We start from the raw sequence: 19,163 nt of genomic DNA, 5'->3' as shown, positions 1-19,163 counted from the left end.
CTCCAAACTGACGGGGCTGTCCATCCCCCAGCTCCTCCTGTGCTCTCTCTACCTTCCCATCCCAGCTGCTCCTCCTGACTTTACACTTTGCCTTGTCTCAAAAGGAATACTTGGCTGGACCAGATGGAAGTTACAAACAAAGGCCAAACATGTCACGTTCCGAAATTATTCTATGAGAGATGGTGCATTTTGACTTGAATGCCCAATGACAGGACTTTTGCCTCCTCTCTTTGATACCATAAAATTTAGTAGGATAAGCATGGATGGAATCACTAAAACCCAGAATTTAAAGCAGGAATAAACACTGTAGAACATCTAATTCCCTCATTTTCTAGATAAGGGGACCCACACCCATAAAGATAATGGACCTCCCCAGATGTCCGTCTGTGAGCAGAACCGGGACTCGAGCGAGTACCTCATTGCTCCTCCGCCCACACCACACTGCAGACGCGACACTGACGCCTGGCTACTCGGGCAGCCATGTTGAGAGGCTGAGGAGGAGAGACCACAGGGCAAACGGAACCTCGACAGTCATCTTACCCATCACTCACTTCCCACTCAAATCTTTTGTCCTAAAATTTTTAAAAACTGAAAATCGAGAATGCACATGAAACGAATGCGACGGAAATAACTGATCTCAGCAATCAGAGGTTCTTGCCCCCGGACCTCTTGCCTCAGGACCATGAACATGTCACTATTTACTGCCACTGAAGGTAAAATGCCAGGTAAGGAAGATTCCAGGTTGATAAATGCTATTTGCACCAGGCGAAGGCCTTGGTCGGTGTCCTTACCTGTTGTTATTCACATCCCGTGAGCGAAGGACAGGTTTTACCATGTGATTTCGCAGTGGGAAAGAGTGGCCTCAGACCCAGGAGATGCAAGAACGTGCTCCCAGTCTCACAGTCAGCATGAGAAACAGGTCTCCAGTTCATAGCCCGATACAACCAGTGACTGCTCGTATCAGGCCGGCGGCCCGGGCCACACATACTCTGTTACGTCTAGAACGGCTTCCCCTCAAGAGCTTACCTTTGTCCTGCCCATTGCTGCCTGGCGCCAACCCGTTGAGCACAGCTTTAGAAGAACCAACGTCACATTCTGAAAGAGAGACAAAGAGCACAAGGCTTGTGATTTTCTGTCCCTAACATTTATTGAGTCCTGTGTGTGTGACATGCTGGGGACGTGCTGGCTTTCTCAGGCCTGGGGAGGGCCCCCTCGGGCACCACGGGAAAATTCTGAGAATGCCACATGGCTTGAACCAGGAGAGAACACAAGAGCTGTGTGGGGATGGGAAGTATTTGGTAGGTGATGTAAATTCTCCGGCCTCCTGACTATGGTTTCATTTCTGACATTTTTAAAAATCTGCTTCATTCCCTCACTTGGAATGCCAGCTCAATGGCATCTCTGAGCATCCAGAGTGAGAGCTGCCAGAGGACAGAGACCTCGGGCTCTTTAACACCGTCCTTCACCCCACATCCCTTGTCATCAGAGGCATGCTATCCATCCCCTCGACTGTCTCTGGACACTGCCCCTTGTCCCCCTCCTCCCCCCCCCCACTGCCCACACTGAGGCTCTTATGTTACTGTCCCAGAGATGACCTGGCTTCCCGACTGTTCCCCCTGCCTCCATTCTGTCCCTTCTCCACCCTCACTGTCAGTCTGCATCCAGACAGCACTTTCTAGCTCCTGATCCAACCATGGCCCTACCCAGGTTAAAAAGCCCTAGGGTGCAGGACAGATGAAAACAAAACAGAACAATGCAATAGGATCTTCTAAATCAACTCTACTTTAAGTAGATGGTATTTCACTTCTGTTTTGAAAATAAAAATATTGGGATTTAGTTGGAAATTCAATCATGCATATTATTTCCATGAGGAAACAAATGTGTTCCAAGTTCCCCAAAATGTACAAATGATTGTTTGGAATACAATTTTTCAGTAAGTTGGATGACTTATATCTTGGCCTACATGATCATATTTAAATTAACTGATCTTCCTGATAATTAAAAGCAAGCAAACATACAAGCTGTAATGGCCAGCAGTTACCTAGGGGACAAAGCCTGGGCACTTCACACTGGATTCTGGGCTTTTATAACCATTGGTCCTATAGCCTTTTCCTTCTGCGTTTCCCTCCTCCCCTGCCTGCCACACCCATCTCCTCACAACCCCTGAGCTTGTCAGATGACTTCCAGACCTTTAGACTTGGTTCCTGCAAGACCCACACCAGGAATGCCTCCTCCCCTTTCCTTACCTTCTGGAAATCCTGTGCCTCCTCGACGCCTGCTTACCGCGAATGTCACCTCCTCTAGGTCAGCAGAGACCTTTCCGAGTACTGCTCAGTGAAAGGCCCTAAGGGCAGCCTAAGTCCCACCTGTGTGGCTTGGGGAGTAACCCCACCCCCGGCCCCCAACAGCCAAGAACCAACCAAGCCACAAATAGAATCATATTGGCTATGGTTTCTTAAACATTTATTTGCCTGGATCTGAGGATCCATGCTAACATTCAATAAGTACATCTCATTTTTATCCTTCAGACCCAGACCCTGGAGCTGGGAGTCAGGAACTCTGACTTCACAGATAAGAATTTGAAGCACAGACAGGATGCCAGGCTTGTCCAAGATCACTAAGCTGGAGTCTGAACTCTGGTCTGCTCCATCCCACAGAGCATTTTCTTGCCCCCAACAGGGAGAATAATTTTTTATTTTTAAAATTAAAAAATGGCGGGGCACCTGGGTGGCTCAGATGGTTAAGCATCTGCCTTCGGCTCTGGTCATGGGATTGAGCACTACATGGCTCCCTGCTTCTCCCTCTCCTTCTACTGCTCCCCCTGCTTGTGCTCTGTCAATTAAAATCTTAAAGACAAAATAAAATAAAATAAAAAATGGCTCCTATATAGTCAATAAATACAAACTAAATATATTCTATATGAAATAGCTTATATACTATTATATACTATCTCCCCAAATGCTGGGACTGAAGCCCTGTCCCAAATCCCAGTGTCTCCTCTGGCTGAGACTAGGTCACCCACCTAGGCTCTCAATAATCAGCTTCCCTGACACGGCCCACACTGAGGGGCCAGCCTGGATGCTCCTGGATCCAGACACGAGCAGGGCCACCAGCCCTCCCCACAGCAGCCTGGACCTTCCGACACCGGCCCCATAGGTTCTGCCCTGCTCGCTGCCCCCATCCACCTACAGATGAAGGTTAATCCTCCCAGATGTCAGTATCTCTCTCGTACCTACATCTCTGGGATGGATGGAAGGAGGGTGTTGGCAAGAAGGCCAGAAATCCAAGTAAAAGAAGTATCACAGGTTCCACCAGTCCATCTGTTCTTTCTGTAACTCTCCCTGCACCTGGCCTAGTTCCTCCTCACTATCTCCTCTCTGGGGCCGTAGGCCTTGCTTTGGGCCCCCCCAAGCTAGCACTGGGGCAGCCTCTGAGCTGCCACCGGGCCCAGCCCCATGCATTTCCTTTCCTTTCTTTCTTTTCATGAAACACAGAGAAACTTGAAGAAAATTTGCAAAATAGTTCCAGATTCTCCGATTCAGAGCTCTGAGGCACAGTGTGCGGGTGCCCACAGCCTTCCTTTGCCTCAGCTCCACTACACACGAGCTGGTTATGCAGACAAATCCTTCACCTCGCAGGGCCTCAGGTTCCCCGTGTGAAGAATGGGACAGGGTACACCATGCTGGCTTTTGCAGGTTTGCCAGGAGAATGCAATGAGAGAACACAAGCTAAGCCCTTCCCCCGGTGACTGGCAGCCCAGTCCAAACTTGGAATAAAATGAATGCTTTATTTTCATGCTTCTCTTTCCACCGAAGGTTAAAACAAATGTTTTCTACATAGCTGCTTTCTTCCTAATGATCACTTTTAACAGTGGCATAATATTCCACACCAAGTAAATTCACATAATGAACCTACTCATTCCCCACCTTCATGTCTACGAACACGTGGTGTCCTTCATGTGGGTGATGTTTTTGTTTCCTTCGAATTAAGGCAGGAATTCCCAAGAGTGGGATTATCAGGTCAGAGGGTCTGCATTTTTTGGACTCTTTCTATGAAATGCCTCCTAGCACCACGCCTGAGAGCGAACCTGGGAGAAGTCCCACAGGCCTCTCCACACCCTCACCCTCCTGCCGCGCCCTCCCTTCTTCCTCCTCCTGCCCTTAGGCATGCCAGGAGCCACAATGACAGCTTAGGCTCATCCTGATAGAAGATCCAGAAATTTTAGGCTGCAGAACAGAAGTTAAAAAAAAAAAAAAAAAAAAAGCCAAACAAACAAAAAGAAAAAATGAGTTACAAAGCAGGAGCTCCTGGCAGTACCCAAGTCCACTTGGAGGGGAAAGAAGGTGTGCAGCAAAAGGGCTCAAGGAATCAGAAAAGCCAAGTCCTTGCAAGGAGAAGATCTGAGCTGATAACCTAGGATGGAACACTGGCCACGTGGTGGGCATAGTACATCACAGGAACCACGTCACTTAATCCTCACAGAGTCCCAAGGAGCCAGTGCTTTCGTGATGCCTGTTTCCCAGAGGAGAATGCAGAGGAGGGTCCCCCACAAGCCGGAGGCCACACAGTTGGTCTGGGAGAAAGCCAAGTTGAAGCTCTGCGCTTTCCATCTGGAGGCCTCCTTGGTCCTAAGCACACACCGTTGTGCACAATTTAGGATTTGGCTAAAACGGCACTGTCAATACATGGAAAGGCAGAGATCTCTGATAATACTCCAGACATAACGCAGAATTAGGAGATCCCTGAATGAGCTGCTACTTAGTCGTCTGCCCCAACACCCCAGGGCCTGCAGGCCTCGGGAGGCTCCAGGGCACGCTCACAGCCAAGGTGGGCCTTAATCTCCAAATGGAAATTTCTCTGTCTTGAATCCTGGGCTGGAAGGCTGACAGCTCTTGGCTGCACAATGAGCAGAGACCTGTTCCCTTCTCTGACTTCCCTAGCCTGTGCTTTCTACCCCAGTTCTAAACTAAAAATATGCAAAACTAGTCATTTCTTTAAGTCTTGATTTTTACTCCCAAAGGCACAGCAAGAATGTGAGCAAACTGCTCTTCTAGCCTCGATGAAGGAAGTGCTGGATGAGCTCGCACCCTGGGGCAATTATAGTCGATCTGTTTGTTCCCTTTCGCGCAGTCACCAGGATTAAACAATGCCACTGAGGTGTACACATATGTCAGCACTTATCAAAGTGTACACTGAAAATTTCTGCAGTTCGCTGTATGCCAATTCTATCTCAATGAAGTTGTTTAAAAAGAGAGAAAGGGAGATATTACAAAGGTGAGGACGTGGTGCATGTTAAGCCTAGTGCTTAACACACAGTAGGCACTCCTTAAATCGTTCACGATGAAGGTGATGGTAGCAATGACAACTTATGACAGAGCTTTGGCGCTTGCCCAGGTCTCAAAAAATAAAAAATGAAATGCAGCTGGGGCCTTAAGAGTAAGTGGGAAATCTGGGTAAACTACCCAGTTCTGTAGATTTGTCCAAGAGAGAAAGACGGGGTTTAAAATGACTTACCAGAGCTCATGGTGGTAACAGGACAAGTCTTCCGCTACTGGGGCTCCGAACTGCTCTGCAAGAAAACAGACAACACAACAAAACTGATGAATGGCAGGTTCACAGGAAGTCCCCATGGTTTGCATGAAAAATGTGGACACCATATATAACCAGGAGTTGCCTGGCAGGCTTCTAAGTTCTTGGTTGGCTGCCTGCGAACATGACCTTGACCTTGGGCACAGCACTCAACCTCCTTGGCCTCAGTTTTGTCACCTGTACTTGGTTTAGATACTAAGCAAGATCTCTTCCAGTTCTAAGATTCTATTAAAAACCTCAAGTTCCATGAATGCACGTGGCTCAAGGAGAGGGTAAAGGAAAGAATGAACCAAATTTAGGAGAAAGAGGTAAAAATCACAACACAAAATGATTATCAAAGGATAGTAAGTTATACACACACACACACACACAGAAATGTTCTAGATGCTTGAAATATATTCATTTGATCCTCCCAATGACCCTACAGAGTAAGCAGTGACATTGTATTAGTTTACATGGATAGGAGACTGAGGTACGGAGGGGGGCACAGCTTGGTACCGGGACACAGACAGACGGACTCGAAGGCCCAGGCTGTCAGGTTCTGCACTCCACTGGGCTGAGGGGGAATGCATTCTCTTGATTCACAAAGACCACCCCTCCTTTAGTATGGTCTCCTCCCAAGTCTGCAGCAACCGCTGATCTGCTTTCTATCCCCAGAGTCTAACCCTTCTCCTAGAATGTTACACCTGGCAGCCCAGCGAATCTAACTTCTTGGACCTGACTTCTCTCACTTAGCACACCACCACTCAGCAATCGGCCATATGTGTGTGGGTCTATTTCTGGACTTTATTCTGTTCCATGGATCTGACTCGAGCCCATAACTCACTGTGTTAATTACTCCAGCTTTAGAGTAAGTCTTGAAATCAGGTAGTGTGAGTCTTCCAATTTCATTCTTTTTCAAAAACCATTTTTGGCTCTCTTAGATCTTTGTGTTCTCACAAAGTTGAGAGTCTTACCAGCTTCTACCAAAAACGAAACAGAATGTGTGCTGGACTTTTGATTGGGATTGTGTTGACTCTATACGTCAATCTGGAGGGAAATTAACACTGATTTTATCACTATAGAATTTTCTAATTCATGAGAGCAGACCCTCTGTCCCCTTATGTAGGTCTTTCATTCCTCTCCACAATATTCTGTCGTTTCCAAAGTACGGGTCTCGCACATATTTTGAATAAAAAGGCCTAAGTGAACATACTGGAAAGACAACCCGAAAAGCAAGACTTCAGGATATGCAGACCCTTGCTATTTAAAGTGTGGCCCAGAGACCAGCACTGGCATCAGCCAGGCGCTTACTAAGAATGCAGAAACTCAGACTTGACCCTACAGTGGCTGAATCCGAACCTGCATTTTAACAAGATCTCCAGCTGGTCTCTCTGCACTTTAAAATGTGAGAGGCAATGAGGGAGAGGAAATCAACTCCCTAGTTCATTAATTCTGCAGTAAGAAGGCCAAAGCATGGTCTGAGGGTCTGTGCAAGGAGACATGCGTCAGTTTCCTTTTTAACACATTGAAGCCAGGCGCTGGCTTCCTTTCTGGGTGGCTGCCTTGCTCACTGTCCTTGGAACAGCGTAGAATGCTAGGGGCAAGAAGGAAATCATTCCAAGTCCTCTGCTGCCCAAATAAGCAGTAGCTCATCTCTGTCGAATACACCTGAAGACTGTCCGTGACCTTCAACAGCCCCGAACCTGTGGGAACATTTGTTCTTTCGGTGAAGGAACACAACGTGCTGTGTTCTGTATGCCCTCCTGGCTTCCAATCCCGGTTTTAGGGTGCCCCAGTTTGGCTCCCAGGACCAAAAGGACTGTCATGATAGCATCCAAACATTTTTATTTTTAAAATAATAATTTCATTAAGGTTTTCTTCAACTTTTAAAATGATTAAAGAAGGGCTTTTAATTCAAGCATGAAGCTATCTTAGAATGTGTATTTTCTTTCTTTACAGTCCTTTCTAACCTCTATCTGCAGAAGTAGCATTTACATATAGTTGTAAGCGTAATGTCTGGACAGCTTTGTGTTTTACTTTTTAAATCAAAGATTTCATGAACATTTTTCTGGATTTTTACACAGTCCTCATATCCATTATTTTAATGGCTCTGTAATATTTTATTATATTATCCCTCCATAATTCATTTACCACTTCCCTCTGGACAGTTTCGTTTAATTCATCTTCATTTTAAAAATAAGTACATAGCACAAACGCATTCTTAGGCTAGGACAAGAGATGAATGGAAATGTCCTATGAACCAAACAAAAAAGATGCACCATCATATGTGGGTAGCCCTTTGTGCATGTAGTATTTTTCAACATAGACAGTAGTGATTTCTAAGTGTCAGCCCCACTCTTGCTTACAAACTGATCTAATGTACATCTGGTCAGGGAGAGCATCCAACACACCATTGCCTGGCCACAAGTGCCCAGCAACTGAGGTGAAGTTCAGCTGTAGCACTCTGTTGGAGACACCCCCATGCCAGATGCTAACCAGTTAGTGGCTGGATTGTAAGACGGAGGGAGAATGAACCCAGAGTGCTAGGACACTGTTTTAATATTTTAAGAATTAGCATGACAGTAGTGGGTGACGATGACCTCGCATAGGTGAGCACCGGCTCTGGACACAGACTTTTTGGGTCTTAGGTTCTGTGGCATGTTCTCATTTAGTGACTGAATCAGCAGCGGGTGACACAGAGAAGGAGGGGACAGTTTAAAATAAGATCTCCAGCAAGGGCGGCAGTGGCAGCTGTGCCAAGGACGGCGCCCGGTGTCCAGTCCTCACCAGTGGTGGCTACAGACGATTGTAGCCTATCCAGACTATTGCAGGGCCTGATTTCAGCTCGCATTCCATCCTACTCAGCCTCCTTGAATTCCCGCCTCTGGAGGGCAGTTCTCCAGCCTCGCACAAATTCGGAACTACCCAAACTTTTACCAATAAACCCCATTTCAGTTTGAGTTCACTAGAGGCAGTTTCTGGTCATTTGCAACCCAAGAATCTTGACCAGCACAAGGTGAGTGTGGGAGAAGGAGTCCCTAAGGTTTCATTCCGAGAGCAGTATCTTCATTTCTCTCTCCTCAAGTGAGACCATCCAGATCTGAATCCCGGGGGGCTCGGCAAAGGGTTTTGTCTCTAGAACCTGAAGAACTCAGAGTCAGGGCAGCAAGGATGGGACCAGGAAGCTGCACAAACTGAAGTCTGACCAGCACGCTGCAAGCCTTGGAAGTCATAATCTAGTCCCTGCAGTTTATTCAGAGATAATGTAAGCTATTAAAATCATATGTAGAATGTGAGAGTTTATTTTACATAAAACCTCCTGACACTTAATATTTACTTAAAAACTAAGCTGTAAAGGGTTTGATTTGGTTGAGAACATGATGGTAGGTCTTTGGAATTTCTCCCACAAGTTGCCTCCAAAGGAGGCAGGCACCTTTGGGTAAAAGCCAAGAAGATGAACAGTGCCATCTAGTGGCAAAACTATACAGCTCCAAGTGGACAGCTATCCCCACCTCTGCGCCCCCATAAATCACGGGAACCTCCTCAGTGTCAACAGCTTGGGTGGGCCAGCGAGGGTCAAGCTTGGGCAGCCAGGACCTACCGTACTTCGGTAAAGGGCCACAGCATCAACACAGACATTCCACCAGAAGAACAAAATGTAAAGTAGCCAGACAACAAGTTAAGAATGCATCTGGATAATTAATGGTTCTGCGTGGTCCCTCCCTAATTCCACGACCCTATAATTCTGAGATAAGTCCTGATGACACAGAGTGAATAATTACTAAAAAGCAAAAGTTATACTCATGCTTTCAGCTCAAATAGGATCCAATAACTAAATATGGGTTGTTTATTGGGGAAGGAAAGAAGGTCCTTCCTTATATGGATGGTTCAGGGATGTATGACAGGGAAGAATTGAGTTTGTCTGTAAAAATGAATTCAAGGTCCAGCAAAGATTCTTGGAAAAGAAGGAGTCTTGGATTGACCTCTCAAAAAAGGTGCTCCAGCTTCTCCTATGCCCTATAGTGTTTGGCTTCCATTGCTTCTCCCCACATATGTACTAAGGACGTGTGTGTGTGTGTGTGTGTGTGTGTGTGTGTGTGTGTGTGTGTGTGTGTTTCCATAGCACAGACATTGGGTCATCCTCAGGACCAAGCACTCAGTGGGTGCTCAGTCATGAACTCTGTCCTTGTCTCTATTTAGCCTTTAGAACCTAATTTTGGAGTCTTCACTTCAAGATAACCAGGACCCTCCTGAACTCCAACATAGCTATCTAAAAACAAGCTAGCTCCCCATTCCAACCAAACCCTGGTTATACTCTGGTTTTGAAATCCAATCTGGGACTTGATTTGATATATTTGCAGCTACTTCCTTCCAATGGCTCGAAAAGAATAGTGACAGCTCACAAAGCCCCAGAATAAATGCCTGGCCTTCTTGTTTTTTATACTTCGCTGACCCACACAGCAAAGTCAAATTTCTCCAATTTTTCGACAGCTCATCCTCTTCTCAATCTCTATTAATGCTCATTTGTCTCCAAATGTACTCTCTACCTTGTTGAAGAGGGTGCAGAAGGTCCTTCAGAAAACCAGAAAGGATATACAGAGTCACTGACACTGCCTTTCAAGAGGGAGGAAGATAGAAACTCAATGCTGACATTGACTTAGGTCTGGAATCCCATGACATAGCTGGGGCTCAAAACACAACAAGCACAAGGTTTTTGTGAAAAGACCAATGCTTCTGGAGAGGAAGCCATAGGAAAACACATCAGAAAGGCCATCCCCCACATCCTCTCATTTCCTCCTGGACTCTCTCCAACTGGTTTCCGCTCTAACCAATGATCTGAAATGGCCTTCAGAAAGATTTCCAGTGCAGACACGGCCAAGCCCAACATTGGCTTCTGCACTGGTCGGGGCCTTGCTGACCTTTTCCACTGAATTTAAAACACTTAACTCCTTCTTTTTCCCACAAACACTTTTTGGTCCTGGTTTCTAAGTGTCACCGTGGGTTGGTTTACATCAGGCCAGGAGGATCTTCTTTCTGGATCAGGGCTTCCACAGTTCTAGGAGTTTACAGACCTAGAAGACCCCACACTGGGTCCTCATTTCTTTCTATCTTCAAGCTCACTTCCCTGGAGATTTTATCTGGACTTTTATCTGGAATACGAGAGCCAGAAGGATCCATGCAGGTTACCTAGCCCATTTCCCTGGCTTTCTGCCTGTTTTGGAAGGAGGTTCCATGAGCCCCCTCAAGCCATAGTGCTGGTAACCCACCCACCCATTCCCCACCTTTCACTTCAACAAGGACACCTGTGCTTTTATTGATTTTCATTCATTTATATTTCCCGAGTTTTCCTTGGGTTCTGCAACTACCAAAAAAAAAAAAAAAAAAAGGCTCATAAACCAGAAATCCAACCCACACCCTCACTGGGGTGCAAAAACTGAGATTCAGAAAAAGTTTCCCTTTGTCTTGCTTTTTACTCCTTCTACTAAGCCCCCTATCATTCTTCTTCCTCCTCAGGCCACCTGCAGCCTCTGGCCTCTTGGCAATGGATACAGAATTCCAAAGGAGAATCAGTCCTCCACAGCCAACGCACAGACTGGCCAGCGTCACTTCCCCTTCTAGAACCTTTCAATATCACCCCGTTACTCACTGAACACCGAGTCCGGATAACCAGCAACAAGATGGCTGTGTCAATCCTCATCTCGCCCACACCCTGCCTTCCAGTCTGTCTCTGCCCCTCCAATCAGGCCTCATGCACTGAGCCTGATAGACCGTGAGCACTACCTGGCAAGGCCGGGTCTTGCTCATCTCTGCATCGAGCATCTGGTATGGCGCCTGGCAAGTGCCCAATTAACGGTGGAGTGAATCACTGCCCCTCACACACGCCAGTCAGCGTGCACTGCTTTCTCCTCTTCCCCTTGTCACTCCTCTCTCACCCCACACCTGACAAGCTGCCTGGTCTAGTCAAGTCTTCCTTCTTCATGAGTCATGCGCCCCAGCCACCTCTGAGTTTCCAACCTCACACTCACATTGTATTCCACCACCTCATTCCTAGACCGTGACAATGGCCTGAGAAGCCTCAGAACCACCCTATACAGCCATGGAGTGCCACCTTGTGACTGTAGCAGTGGAAGACTTCCTAAGGGTCACATTTCCATGGGGAAAACAATCCACAGAGCCCCTGTGAGCTCAGAGGGGCTGGCTGGGCAGTACAGGGCAAAAGGAAAAAAGGCACCAAACCTCCTAGAAAAGAATAATGATAACTAAGACACAGGCCTGGCAACACCATTCAAACAGTATTTCTCCCCCCATGGCCTACCATGCGCCCAGGACAGTGCTTTGTACAGAGGAGACCAGCATGACTCACACGGCTATGGTCTTTGAGGCCACTGCAGAGCTGCAGGGTGACAAACATGTCCCACTGAAATATAATATGATGGAAAGCCCTCTGCTTGCAATCTGAGCTAAGTGGTACAGGACCACAGAAAGAAAAGGAGTTAAGTTCTGCATGGGACAGAGAATCAAGGAATGAATGCTAATATTTTCAAATGTTCAGTGACATACTTCTCAGCTCACTTCAGCTATCGCAATTTGGGAAACACTGGTCTAAAAACAGAGGTCCAGATTCTTGAATACACCACCATGCCGTGTAAGATAAGGTCCCGGTGAGTCTTCCATCTTGCTTCCCCCATGTACTCAGTAAGCCCTCAACCCCACGGTACCAGACCGTCACTCCTGCTGCACCCTGAACAACAGTTCCCCTTTCCAAGTCCTTCATCTCGTGGTTTCTTCCCACTAATACCCTTTTCCTCACTTCCCCAACCTTTACTGCCAACCCTAGTCACCAGATGCACTGGCCCAACAAAAATTACAGGTTTTTATTTGGCTTTTTAAATTTAGTTTTGTTTTTAATCCCTACTAGAAGTCATGCTGATAAGGAACTCATTTTAATAAGACCAATTTTCAATCACAGAATTCAGAAATCCGATGCCCAAGTTCCCACTAAAATCATCACACTCTCATCTCAGACCCTTGCCAGAGATGGGTCAGATCTAGAGCTGGAAAGCTAATTACCAATACACCTGCAATCATGTTTTATCTTTTATACTTAAATGAAGCCTTTAAATAAACATACAAAGTTGATTCTGCCAATTGCCAATAAGCAAAATACAGCCCCCAAATAGTTTCAAGTCTTACAAACACAGTATTATTTGAGCTTCAGACAATAGAATTTGGATAATAACTTGTAATCATATGTTACATTATCTGTGTATTAAAATGCATGGTTTGCAGCATACATAATAGAGAGGATTAATATCCTGATCTTACAGTATGCTCATACTTACTCCCAGGAAAAAAATTAAAAAGGCATGAAGAAATAATTCCCAGAAGAAAAATGCAAACAAACAAACCCATGAGAAAATGTTCACTTAACCTGATTAGTTGAAAGAAAGAAAGAAAGAAAGAAAGAAAGAAAGAAAGAAAGAAAAAAAGAAAGAAAGAAAGAAAGAAAAGATGCAAATAATGACTCCCCCCCCCCACTTCTTAATTAGTCCACAAATTTAAAAACACTAACACTTGATGTGGACAAAAGCAAAGGCACTGACATGGCCAGTGACACTATAAACTGTTACCCCTGTTTTGAGCATAACACATCAAAAGCTATACACCTCAATCCCTTTGTACTTTCAATCTAGCCAAAGAAAGAACCCCAAATGACAACAAAGCTACACAGGGATGTTTCTCGCGGCTTTACTAATAATAGTGAAAACCTGGACACTCTCTGGTGTTCAGTCACAGGGGACCAATTACATGGCTACACACATCCCTGGGTGGACTATTGAACAGTTATGAAAATAATTGCTATGTAGACCACACTTCTTACAAGAGTAGGTGAAGAAAGCAGGGTGTAGGTCTGTGTGACATTTGTGATTATAGTTATGTAAAAAATAAAACACAGCCAGGGGTGCTTGGGTGGTGCAGTCAGTTAAGTGTCTGACTCTTGGTTTCCGCTCAGGTCTTGATCTCAGGGTCGTGAGATTGAGCCCCGCATCAGGCTCCACGCTCAGCACAGAGTCTGCTTAGAGTTTCTCTCTCCCTCTCCCTCTCCCCCCGTGCTCAATTGTGCTCTCTCTAAAATAAATAAATCTTTAAAACAAACAAAAAGACATATCCATATATTTTAAAGGAAATATGCCCAAATTCTAGTGATGATTTGGTAGCAAGGACTTATAGGCAACTTTTAAATTTCATTTCTGTTTTCCAGATGGTTTATGTTTCTTTTTATTTTTTAATTTTTTTTAAAGATTCTATTTATTTATTTGAGAGAGAGAATGAGAGAGAGCTAGCATGAGAGGGGGGAGGGTCAGAGAGAGAAGCAGACTCCCCGCTGAGCAGGGAGCCCAACTTGGGACTTGATCCCAGGTCTCCAGGATCATGACCCAAGCCGAAGGCAGTCGCCCAACCAACTGAGCCACCCAGGTGAACCTTTTTAAATGAAAAGTCATTTTTTCAGCTCATACCTAGCATTTGAAATGCAATTGTGTAGTATTTAGAACTTTCAGGAGAAAATTTAGGTGACAAGCTAAAAAACACACCACTAACAATCTTGTCCATTAGAACATAGCCCTACATGATGCAATCTTTCACAGGACTAATAGCAAATGCCCTAAATGTGGGATTCCAACATTAATCACCAGTGACTGCTTTTGTTTAATGAAGCCAAACTACTCCCGTGTAGTTCCTTATGAGGACAAGGGGGGCAATAAAACGACTAGAATGTTCAGCCAGATTTCCTAAGAAGCAATTGCACCAAAACGTTTCATCTTAAAATAGTCTGCAGGGACTGCCAGGTGACAACGCACACGGAACCCCATTGCTCCGTGGGCCTGCTTGCTGCCAATTCCCTGCCCCTAACCCGACTTCATGGCATTCCAGAGCCCTGAGCTCCTTCTCAAACTCTTTATATGTACAACTCTGGGCACACAAAGTTTCTTAAACATGCATTGTTAACCAAGACAAGTCTTAAATACGAAAACTGGCCCATTTGTGTTTCCCAAATATGGCTGTGTCTACAGAACCAAAACAAAGATGTCTAATTGCAGCATCCCGCACATTTGGAACTCTCCACTGAGACAACCTAGAGAATTCAAACAAGGGCAGATTCCCAAGTTCACGAGATAAAAGGAAAACATCTTAGCTCGTTTCAACTGTAAACACATAGCCTCAAAGTCCGGGATCCAGACGAGGCCTTTCTTCTGCAGCCATCACGATCTGACTCCTACCTGTAGGGGAGCAGAGCCACAGGCATTCTGAATTCTCAGAAGAGTCAAGGTTGGGCCAGAGTCTACAATACAGGAAAAGGAGACTAAGAAGTTACTGTGCGTGGATGAAAAAAATCCTAAAAAGCTGAAAAGGGGTCTGTTAGAGCCTGAGAATGGGAAAGAAGGGCGGGTTTGATATGTTAGGAGAGGTGTCCACGTTTTCAGACAAACCACGGTGCCCTCTCAACTTGGCTTCTGAACCGCAACACTCCTGAGGCTACGCACCACGTCATATATCACACGGACATCTGCGGTATAGGCCCATACCATGCCCAGGAATGAGGGAACAGAAGTCCCATTCAGTAAAAAGACTGTAGGTCTCTTGCAAAGATATAAATACTTCAATTCATAATACTGGCTTATTCAGGAATTGCTTGTTTTCCTTAAGGAGTTTTCAAATTTTACTGAAAGTACATTAACTTAGCAAAAAGCCAACATGAAACACAGAAAACAGTATCTTTTCTGAGAAAAATCTCTCTTCTCCGTGGCATCTGTTGAATAACTGAGGTAGAACACATATAGACAGGCCCAGAATCAATGATCATTGGTCCCTACCAGTAATGAATGGGAGACCCTGACTTCCATTCACCACTGAAAAATCAGGGAATTATTGTTCAGCTACTTTTTTCTATTCTCATCATTTTGTTTTATACTAATTTTAGGCAATTTTTCAATACATCAGGTGTAAAAGCTGCATCTAAGCATTTGAGAATATAATCCAAATTTCCAAAATGGGTTTTCTTCACCCTAAGCTAAAATCACTAAAACAGAGTAGCAAGCTCATACATGGCAAACATTCAATAAACGTATGTACTTTTTAAATATGACAAGTCTCAGACCAGACTACTTGAGAATAGGTGGGCATCTATTATATACTTTTATATAAATAGAAATTGCATATATATGCATAGACACACACATTTCTGACTTCAGTTGATCTATGTATATCCAACTATATCAATCATCACTTCGAATGTAAATGGTCTAAACGTACCAATTAACGACGCATTGTCAGAGTGGATGAAAAAACGAGAGCATGTTGTCTCTAAGAAACCCACTCTGACTCCAAAGACACATAGAGATTAAAAAATAAATGCATGGAGAAAAATACACCTGCTAACAGTTGCTACATGTGGTTGGTGGCTGCAAGAAAACAACAAAAATCCAGGGTGAGAACGGGGTTTGAATCCAAACCCTGCCAGGGCTGTGCAAATTGGGAAGTCCCTTAGTTTAGCAGCCTCAGTTTACTCACCTATAAAAGGAAATGGATAATACCTAATTTCATAAGGTGTTCCTAAGAGTAAATCTAAAAATACGTATGAAACGTTGTAAATTGTATTATAAAAGGGAAAGTGTTCTAGCAAATAAGGTGCTGGTCTCGTCCTGTTACCCTTTGTTTATTGCTTTAACGACACTTACCTGGACAAAACATTATGAACTTTACAAACTGAAGGAGCATCTAAGAACCTAGAAATCCATCTCTGGCTCTGCCTCCCTATGCAAAGTCAGGCAATGAAGGACAGTCTCAATAAAGGCATCATTTTTTTTTTTTTTAAGACACTTCACAGTTGCTCTCTCTTAAAGGTTAGGTCTCAAGGAACGAAGCTGTTATTATCCAGACCCATTCCTTGTGCGTGCGTTCCGGGCGAGACCCCGGGCTCACGCTTCAGAGCAGACAGATGAACCAGCCACTTTAACACATGACATTTCTCATTTTGAGAACACCTTGTAAGGTTTCCATACCCAGTTGGTGAAGGGACAAACTCAGCCTCAACGGAAGTTAAAGAGTCTTACAGAACCAATAAGAAAGTGGCATACAGCTCCTGGCGCTGACCCCCAAATCCAGGCTCTTTCCATTCCACAATGTGGCCTCAAAGAGGCACCATACGGTCCGTGCCTGAAGAAAAAAACTCCTATATGAAGGCTGTTCAGAGAATATACAGACCTAAAAGAGAGAGAGGATACTCGCAAGGAACATTTTTAACCAGCTGTGGCAATGATCAAATCAATTAACCAAACCAAGAGATGGTTCTTGCTCTCAGAGACCTTATATTCTACTAGGGAGAGAGAAGACTAAGAGCCTTGAAACCTCAATGAATCTCTAAATTCAGCATGGAAGAGCACCTAGGGACCGCCCTCTGCTGTAGGAATACGCCAGCTAGGAGAATGCTTCGAGACTTACCTGGGAAAGACCAGGACGTGCTGACCAAAGCACCCTTTTCCGAATGTGTCAAAGAACCCTGCAGTTCTTAGATTAACTTCTCTAGAGAAAAGTGTTCACTGGGGAAGGCTACAGTGAATATGATGATTACACACAGCATTTTCTAGCAGCCTTTAGAAATCGACGACACCCACCAACACCCCATTACCCACACTCATGCCTTAAAAAAAAATGTGTAGAGGAACTCTAAAATAACTTGGATTTCAGCTGCTGCTCTGCCACTTCCTAGCGGCCTGATCTGAGGTTCGTCAGTTAACCATGGAAGCTTGTTTCCTCATCTATAAAATGGGAATAACAGCAGCCATGAGGCTCAGAATGCTACGGTGAGCATTAACGATGAAAGCGAGCACGTCAAGTGCCCATCACAGGACTAGAAAGTGCTCAATAAATGTTAGCTGCTTGTGGCCTGATGGTCATCGTCCTCAGTAGCATCTGATGGGGAGACTCAAAACCACTTTCCCCTCCGCTGGTTTCTCTGAGCAGATATTTAACAACAGGGAATGGATTGTGTGGCTGGGGGAAGACAGACCATGAGACTGGTCTACTCTTTCATGGAACAGTTCATTCTCCTGGTTGTTACTGGCTATCACTTGACTCCCATATAAAATTTATTGTCTTCATATCCTTTGCCAGTCACAAGCCACTCTCACAGAAGTGCCTGAGCTGGGCTCTCCAAGGTGGGTTCCACGCCAGTGGTATTTGGTTCACAGCATGGAATATACACAGAATGGACCCAAGTCCAGTCCGGTTGATGGAAAGGATTTTTACTGAAGAGCATATGGAAATAACACTCGGTAGACGGGGTGCACGGGCCATGACCTGGCCTTGAATGCCAGGCAATCACATCTGTTCTTGCTTCTATCAGATCCTAGAACCCAAGGTGAGATCTGTAGATCTGTCCTAATTCAATATCAATGTGACTGAGGCATGCAGGAACTACAGAGGTGAGGGCACAGGTGCAGGGAGAGTATGTGAGCTAAAGCCAGGCCAAAGGACGGGGCATTGACACCCACATCTTTTTTTTTATCAGAGCTCCCCCTCCAACTTCCATCCACCACATATACCCTCCCTGCCCAGGAAAGCAGCTCCTGGCAAACTTGTTTTGCCCATTTGGCTGCGAGAAGCTCCACAGAGGCGTTGATTACAGCAACCACAGCTGACGATTTCTACATTTGTCTTGTCTTGCTTATTTGCAGCAAAAACTGCTGCTCAGAGAGAATTTGATTTTTTGAGCTTACTCCTTAAATCTCATTCTGCCACTATGCCCACAGCCAATCTTATTTTTTTGCCCAATTGCCTTGGTGGCTGACATAAAATTATCAGAAAATAAAAGGAGTCAAAAATCCTTTATAACTCAAAGAAGCTGACTAACTAGACACACCACTATTAACCACCACTAAAACAGAATAAAAGATGACAGAGTCAGGGATCGGTTTCAAACTAATGTTAAAGAGAACAGTTCTCAACACAAAATGACCTTGTATTCACAATTCACGTAAATATGACAAAAGATGTTGGAAAAAGAGAACTATGTATTCAACTACAGTTAATGTGGGATTTGGGGGAGAGGAGGGAGGCATGACACGGAGATCCTGATTAAGAGAATATTAAGTGCCTCACACTGAACTCTATCAGCGAATAGTTCCAGGTGTTTAGGCAGCGATCCTACCACTATGAAGCTCAGTTTCCCCCACATGTAAAACAGGGATTAAAATAGCACTAACTTCCCTGCTGCTGTAAGGACTCATGGGGCCAAGTGCTACCATGGAGCAAGGTGCTTGCACAGTCAGAACTCAAACAATCATGTGTTGACATTAACTGGTTTCTTTCCCATTAGTCTCGTTCTAATTCCAAAAATGAGAGTAGTAGATGGGTGGAAATGCTGGTTAATAAAAGGCTCTGGTTAGTCCCTGTTTTACTAGAACGACAGTTTACTGGGATTCTGCTGGAAGGAGGTAGGGGCACTGCCAGGAATGAACGGTTTCTGTTGTGGACAGAGAACACACCAAACCTACGGCAGCTCCACCCAGCACCCAACATTTGTACAGAAC

General features: G+C 45.0%; 1 protein-coding gene across 50 annotated transcripts in view; it reads right to left on the bottom strand.

Annotated features, from left to right (window-relative positions):
• Positions 1-19,163, bottom strand: part of SORBS1 (sorbin and SH3 domain containing 1) — a 218,733-nt gene that overhangs the window by 108,213 nt on the left and 91,357 nt on the right. For 49 of the 50 annotated variants that reach the window (XM_087862881.1, XM_087862853.1, XM_087862863.1 and 46 more), the window contains exons 2-3: positions 5,515-5,569; positions 1,027-1,095 (exon numbers count right to left, since the gene is read on the bottom strand). In XM_087862881.1, the coding sequence (XP_087719007.1) occupies positions 1,027-1,095; positions 5,515-5,524 (79 nt within the window). In that variant the 5' untranslated portion in view covers positions 5,525-5,569. Of the gene's footprint in view, positions 1-1,026; positions 1,096-5,514; positions 5,570-14,852; positions 14,876-19,163 lie in introns of those variants that run through there. The other variant, XM_087862855.1, reaches the window with a different exon arrangement.

This window comes from Ursus americanus, chromosome 6 (genome assembly GCF_024610735.1).
Source record: "Ursus americanus isolate L20-20 chromosome 6, mUrsAme1.1.p, whole genome shotgun sequence".
Lineage (NCBI taxonomy): Eukaryota > Metazoa > Chordata > Mammalia > Carnivora > Ursidae > Ursus > Ursus americanus.
Note: the sequence above shows the minus strand (reverse complement) of the source record. Positions and strands in the feature narration are given on the sequence as shown.